This window comes from Geosmithia morbida, assembly GCF_012550715.1.
Source record: "Geosmithia morbida isolate 1262 chromosome Unknown scaffold_13, whole genome shotgun sequence".
Classification (NCBI taxonomy): domain Eukaryota; kingdom Fungi; phylum Ascomycota; class Sordariomycetes; order Hypocreales; family Bionectriaceae; genus Geosmithia; species Geosmithia morbida.
In genome coordinates, this window is record NW_023336200.1 from 713703 (window position 1) to 721062 (window position 7360).

Sequence of the window (7360 nt, forward strand, 5' to 3'; positions counted from 1 at the left end):
CCCCTCTCCCCCTCTTCTTGTCCTGTCATCTCGCCTTATGACCCGGACCTTGCCTTGACGCCTTCAGCCGTCTGCTCTGTCGCAGGTCGTCGAGACGGACGAGTTCCCCCCGGTTGCCGTGCTGGGTAGAGGTCACGGTCAAACCTATCAAAGACCCTGGAAACGTAGGGCTGTAAGTACGAGAGACCGCATGCTCGCATATCCTCTCATCATCTCTCTCTCTACTCAGTGCATATATATATATACACACACACACACACATATATATATATATATATATATATATGTGTGTGTGTGTGTGTGTGTGTGTGTAGATGTACATGATGTATTAATCGATAATGGCACGACGACAATTCTCAGAGTGAAGCCGCTGTTGCACATGAGACATGAACAAACAGCTCACTCGGATTTTTCTTTTCTTCTTCTTCTTCTTCTTTCCCCATCATCTTCTCATCATTACGCTTTCAGGAATATATATATATAAAACCCCTTCCCCGCATGCATGACCTGTACAGAAAGAGAGAAGAGAGGAAAAGAAAAAAAAATGAGACTCTTGTTCTCGGTCCTTGTACCCATGTTTCCCATAGTCATGTCCTTGCTAGACATGTCCTTGCTTGAACATTGACCGTTTCATTCAGCCTTGCACTTTTGCCCTCCCCACAGTGGGTCTCTCTCTCTCTCTCTCTCTCTCTCTGTGTGTGTGTGTGTGTGCATGCACTGTGAGTCTCTCACGGAAAGAAATCCCAAAGGGGAAAGGGGAAGAAAAAAAAAAAAAAAAAAAAAAGATGTATGATGTTATCGTGTCTGCTTTATCAAGTCGCCACAATGTGGCGTCGGCAAGTCTTACTGTCCTCAACCACCTTACACCCTGCACATTGTCCAATGTATGTCACATATATGTCCTTGGTTAATCACGGTGATGACGGGTTCTCCATTGCTTTCATAAGACCAAAACAATCGTACTACTCGGTCAACATGCCAATGCCGACCATGCACGTAAACTGTTTCGTGGCTAGTGCCCGGCAGCGCTGCACCTGATCCTGCGCCCTGTCGTCCCTATCCGAAGCCACCTGCTGCGCCACGATGAAGCAGAAGCACGGACGCTGGGCCGCATCTCCGGCTTACTCGGAGTAGGTACAAGATGTTGTCTTCGTGTCATACGAGTCCCGACGTCAAAATGTTATTATTTCTTCTCGCATGCTCCGATATATTCCCTTCCTTCATATCTCCTATATACCGTCACTGTACACAGAATATAAGACCCGATGCCTAGAGATGTCTCCACGTACTCGTACGTGTACGCATACAAGCGAGACCTTCTCTCCGTCCCGGCGTCGCCGAATTGCGCCCCGGTACTAGCACCGTATTCTACCGTTTTACTGCCCTGCATTGCGGGAATCCGGGACCATGGGTTTGTCATCTTTTCTTTCCTTCTTTATTTTCCCCTCTCTTTCAGTCATCAATTCATATCATTTCCTTTTACTGTTGTTGTTGTTGTTGTTGTTGCTGTCGCTGTCGTTGCTCTTATTCTTCTTCCTTTACATGTTTCAAGTAAATATCTCAGATAATTCTTTTCTTGACTTGTTTCTTCAATACATCATATTGATAATCAAATTCCCCATCATCGTTGACCGACTGGGGAGGGATCTGAACATGCATTCTATAAATACTCTCCAGAGTCAAGAGAAGCAATAATATATTACTGCCCCCCCCCCCCCCCCCCCCCCGGTACCTGTAAAGTAAACAATGTATATATATCCCAGTCCGGACCCATTCTCGCAACCCCGGGGATCCGAAACATCCCAGTGCTCGGTGCCAGACAGCGATCATGCCAAGGTTTCCGGTGTACATGGACGTTTCGTGCAGGCCTAAAAATAGATCACCACGGCACCCCGATATCAGATACCAACTCGGCTCTGCTTCTGCCCTCCTACCATCCTCTCCAGCCATGCTCTCGTCGGGTCAGGACGTTGCATCGAGACTGGATATTGCCGGACACGACCTCGGACAACGACAGAGTGGTATTGCTCGTACTTGCTAGCCGGTAATACCCATGTCTTCTGCATCAGGACTGGGATGCTCACTCTGGTCTACCGTTACCAATGTTTCAACACCCACTCGGATCTACCTGTGCTAGTCGGCATCGTATCAAAAGGACTTGGGGACCGGGTCATCACGTCTTGGCGGGTAGGTAGTACTCGGTGGATGCCATGGATACCACGTCTCTCTCTCTCTCTCTCTCTCTCTCTCTCTCTCACTTTCTCTTCCTCTGCTTACTAGCACTGCTACTGAAAATACACGGTAGAGCGAAGTCGAGGTTGGAAAAAAGTGAAGAGAAAAGGTAAGGAGCAAGACGAGGTGGAGAGTAAAGGACAGAGTCGACGGAGTCAAAGAGAAAGAAAGAGTCAACAGCACAGGGCAGAGAAGGAAAGAGTAGATAGTGACATATATACAACTGTATGATTTTTTTGCTTTTCGTTATTGCTATGATGCGTCATGGTATAGGAAAAACAATGCAAGAAAGGTGGTAGCAAAAACAGAGTAGAGAAAAAGAGAGAGGAAAAAGAAGAAGAAAAAGGACAAGATGTAGAGAAGAAGAGAGAGTATATATAAAGTCATGACATGACAGGAAGACCGTTCCCCTCTCCTCCTACAATTACTCTCTCAACACACACACACACACACACACACACAAGAGACATCAAACACCCCCCCCTCCCCTACCCGTCTGAACTCATCCCCTCCTCGCAGTCATGGCGGCCGAAGCCCCTACCGCGGCTGCATCGTATCTCCCGCTAGCGGTACGCCCCGACGCTCGTGGTAGGCTGCTGGTGCTCGTGCTCGGTATGCTCGTCAGGCTACCTGTGAGTGTGTTGCCGTGGTTGCCGCTGCCGCTCCCGCTGCCGTTGCCCCCGCTGGTGCGTTTGGCGCTGCTGGCGGCCGTCGGAGCCGTGACGCCCGATGCGCGCCTGTGGGCCGCCGCCTTGTGCGGGCTAGGACCCGTGCGTGCAGTGGGTGCCATCGTGGCCGCCATCGTCTTGTGGCTGCTGCCGCCGTGGCCCGCCGTCGTCGTGGGCGGCTCGGGGAGAGGGCGGGGGATCGCGACCGACGACGACGACGCCGATGCCGACGTCGTATTGTGCCGTCTGACCGGCGACGATGCGTCGCGCACCGGCATCCGGGGGGGCGTCTTGCGCCCCGTGATGAATTCGTGCCGGACCGCCTCGTCCGGCCTCATCCGCCGTTCCGGGTCCCATCGGAGGCAGCGCGCCAGGAAGTCGAGGAAGGCCTCGTCGTCGCACTTGAGAACCTGCTGCAGCGTCTTGGATGACGGCCGCCGCCGCCGGCCCTTGGACGACACCGTCAGGCGCGGCTTGCCCATCGAGTCGAAGAAGAGCTTCTTGCGCGTGCTCTTCTCGATCAGGTGCTTCTCCGGAGGGCCGAATACCTCCATGATGCACGCCAGCTGCTCCTGCTCGTTCTCGCCGGGGAAGATGGGGACGCCCGTATACAGCTCTGCCAGGATGCAGCCCACGCTCCACATGTCGATGGGCATGCCGTACGTCATACCCAGGATCACTTCGGGGGACCGGTAGAAGCGCGATTGGATGTACGTGTACACCTTCTCGTTCTCGAAGCAGCTCGAGCCGAAATCGATCACCTTGATCTCCGAGTGCAGCGGGTGCCGCAGAAGGATGTTTTCGGGCTTCAGGTCGCAGTGTATCACCTTCTTCTGCTGCAGCACGTTGAGCGAGCTGAGAATCTGCTTGGTGAAGCGGCGGATGATGCGCAGCGAGAAGCCCCGGAACGCGTGCGTCTTGATGAACTCGTACAGGTTCATGTCCAGCAGCTCCGTCGAGATGCACAGGTGACCTCGGAAGTAGAAGCTCTGGGTGAAGTTGACCATGCTGTATTTGTTATGGGGGTCCTGCACGCACAGGGAAAGGAGAGTCTGTCAGCAACATGCAAAGAGTGGTCGATTGGCGAGACCTGAAAGACATACCCAGTCGCGAAGCTTCTTGAGGATATTCACCTCGACAAGAGCCTGCTGGTGGAACCGCTTCTTGTTCCGGATGATCTTGATGGCCACCAAGACACCCAGCTTGTGGTCGATACACCGCACCACCTGGCCGAAGCTGCCCTTTCCCAGCACGTCGACGATCTCGTACCGGTAGGCGAGGTGGTCGCCGGGGATGATCGTGTAGTCGCCGCGGTCGTCGTCGTACCCAAAGTTGGGCTTGTCCGAGTGCAGGTCGCCCACCACCTTGGGCGCGCCCTGCGTCCCGCAGAAGAAGATGTCGTTGTAGTCGATGATCTCACCGCGCTCGTAGATGTTGAGCATGGCGATGCGGATCGCCTCGTGCGGGCCCACCCTCTCCTTGGGGGTGGCCCTCTTCCGGAGCGCGTCCAGCGTGCGCGCCGCAATCTCCGTCTCCTTGCGTCGCGAGCCCAGCTTCCTCATCTCATCCTCGGCCGCCATGTCGTCCTTGTCGAGTTCGGCGGTCCAGGGATCGTACCCGCCCTTCATACCGTGCGATGACGGCTTCGACTTGAGGAACTTGTTCATGACCGATTGGTGGTTGCGCGACGACGGCATTGCCGGCACATCGGTCGTCGTGACCTCCTTCTTGCCACCCCACGCGTCGCCTCTGGGCCTATCGTGGTTGCCCGTGCCGAACTGGTTGAGGCTGTTGGTAGAGCTCTTCCGTCGCTTCGTCTCGAGGTAGCTGCTGCCGTTGGTCTTGGTAGACGGGCTGGGACTCTGGTGAGACGTGCTCGACAGATTGCTGACGGTTGAGGAGATGGGGATGCGCGGCGGAGGCATGCTCTCCTGCTTGGCCGATGGCTGGGGAGGCAGCGGGTGTGACTGTCGCTGCTGCTGCTGCTGCTGCTGCTGCTGCTGCTGATGGGACGGCGGCAGCGGCGGCGCCTGGTTCTGCGCCTGAGGTTGCTGAGCTGAGCCTGCAATCTCCGATGCACGGTCACCGCTCCCCTTGGGCTTGTCCCTCTTCCACGTGATGCTGAGCTTCCTCCTGATGGAGCTCATCGACGACGGAGTGGCAGGGTCCTCAGCGCTCTGAGGAGGAGTAGGCGACTTGGGCGGCTGCTTCTCGCTCCTGGGAGGGCGAGGGCCGGCGGGCTTCTGATGACGGGTGGCCTCGTCCGCCACGACGCCCGTCATATTGGGAAAGTCTCCGCCAGTCTTGGGTCGCTGGGGGTAGTTGGATCCGAACCCGTCTGACTTGGGGGCCGACGACGATAGGAAAGGCGAGATGCCCGACTTCTTGTCCGCCTCGGGGTCCATGAGGATCAGAGAGGATTCCGACGAGTCGCCGTCCGGGGGTGTCGGCGTCAGCCCGTGTACCACGTGCACGGAGCTGCTGCTTCGCAGAGGCGGGAGGTCCTCGAAGTGGTTCTTGGGGAAGAATGTGCTCCTCGATGCCGTCATGGGAGTCGTCGGCGTCTTGGCTATTTGGCGGGACGGTGGGGGGCTCAGGTCTCGGCTGGCGGAGCCCTCCTTCTTAGCCTTGTCCAGGTTTGGGATGTTGAGGGGGCCCAGGTTGATCGGAGGGAGGCTCAGAGGCTGCAGATTCCTCCTGTCGGGGGGCGGGCTTGACCTCTTAGGCTTGGTGCTGGCTGTACCGGGTGCCAGAGACCTCTTGCGCTCGCTCCGTTTCCGCTGGAGCTTCGTGGGCTCCGGGTGCACGGGCATCGCGATGCTGCCGGTCGAGTTGCTGTGTATACTTGTCGCATCCATGAGGCTCAGAGCCGACCTTTTCCTCTCCAGGACGAAGCTCTCGGCGGGTGATCCCTTGGGAGAATCGTACGCCTTGGGAATGGCCGGGACAGGAGGTACCTCCTCATCATCGTCGGCAGACAGGTTGTGTACAGTGCTTTGTTTAGGGGCGGGAAGGCGAGAGATGGAGAATGACTGAGATATGCGAGACAGAGACTGTGCCTGCGGATGCGTGGGACCAATAGACGTCCGCACAGGTATGCCGTTCGTGGTGGCGGGGGCACCCGGGAGACCTGAGGTGAAGGACTTGCGATTTATGTCAGGTGTGGTGCTCGTGCTCGTCGAAGTAGGGGTGCCCGATGCCGCCTTTGGGATCATGGACGGCGACCTGGATTCGGCTCGCGTATCGGCAGAGACAGGCGGTGGCGGCGGCACGTCAGCGGCCTGATTCAGGCTCTGCGAGGAAGGCATGGTGGACATTCGCTTCGCCCTTCGAGTGTCTGTGGGACTGATGGTTCGGGCACCAAGTCCATGTGCGTGAGACCCATGCGACCCCGGCATCATGGATGCCCTCTTGGCACCAGATGAGGGCGTAGAGAGTCCCCCGTTCCCATGTCGGGGAGATCGCTGGGCCAGGGTAGATAGCCGGTTGGGGTCAGGGGCAAGCGCGTCGCTGACGCCGAGATATGTCTGGCTCTGGCGCGGCGGCGGCTGCACCGACTTGGCCTTAGCAGCCCTTGACGTGGCCCAGGTTCGAGGGGGTTCTTGGCCGGGAGCGGAGAGCATATCCAAAGACTTGCGTCCCGGGATGGCCGGCCTGCCACCTCCCAAACTCGGGCGGCGAGTAGGCTTGGGCCCCGTGGCTTCGGAGCTATCACCAATGACGCCGGAACCGACCGACCTACGCGAAGGCTTTGCGATGGCAGCGTTCCCGTTGGAGACGGGAGGGTAGTGGCTCTGTCTGCGACCGCGCATGGCGGCCGGGCCGGCCGGGGGGTCAATAGCCCCAGATGAGGACGAGGTGACGGAGGATATGCTGGCCTGCCTTCCCGACGCCGTCGACCTTCTCGCGATGGAGCTGGAGCGGCTCGGTCGTGCCGACGAAGGGCCAGAAGATGACGATGCGGCGGCGGCGGCGGCGGCGGCCGTGGAGACGGGAGGCCGCGAGATGCCGCTGCCGGTCGAGGACGCGCTAGGCCTGCTATGGTGCATAATGTTGTTGTCGTCGGATGAGTCCCCCTTGTCGAGAATGCTCCCTGCGCCTTTGGGCGAGGGGAACTGGGTGAGAGTGAACTCGGTGGAAGCAGACTCTATGCTAGTCTGGAGATCATCGAAGCTAACAGAAGGGAGGAAATCGTGGGGCGCGGCCAGCTGCTCAGCAGATGAGCCAGTCTCCCCATTCCGGCCAAATGACAGAAGGGAGTGTTTGTTGGAGGCGGATGCGCTCAGCATTGGCGCTCTCGGTGCGATTCCTGTGTTCGCATTCACAGGATAAGGTAGGGAGGTTGCGGGGGCACTGATGAAACGGTCAATACCCACACGACTCTCGTGGTCATGATATATGACGGCATACAGGCCACATGGATGATTCGGAGGAGGGGAGGAGAGGGGGGGGGGGGGGGG

At 57.4% G+C, this 7360-nt stretch overlaps 1 protein-coding gene and 1 pseudogene across 2 annotated transcripts; both read right to left on the reverse strand.

The window, feature by feature from the left end:
- Positions 1 to 35: 35 nt before the first annotated feature.
- On the reverse strand, positions 36 to 1114 carry GMORB2_2569 (annotated as a pseudogene). The gene has a single exon. Coding segments are annotated over exon 1 (210 nt in total).
- Positions 1115 to 2734: 1620 nt separating this feature from the next.
- GMORB2_2570 (uncharacterized protein) lies at positions 2735 to 7189 on the reverse strand (the record flags this gene model as incomplete). The annotated part of the gene is made up of 2 exons (XM_035464549.1): positions 2735 to 3952; positions 4004 to 7189. 2 exons carry the CDS (start codon positions 7187 to 7189, stop codon positions 2735 to 2737), a joined length of 4404 nt encoding a protein of 1467 aa, XP_035319735.1.
- Positions 7190 to 7360: the final 171 nt, after the last annotated feature.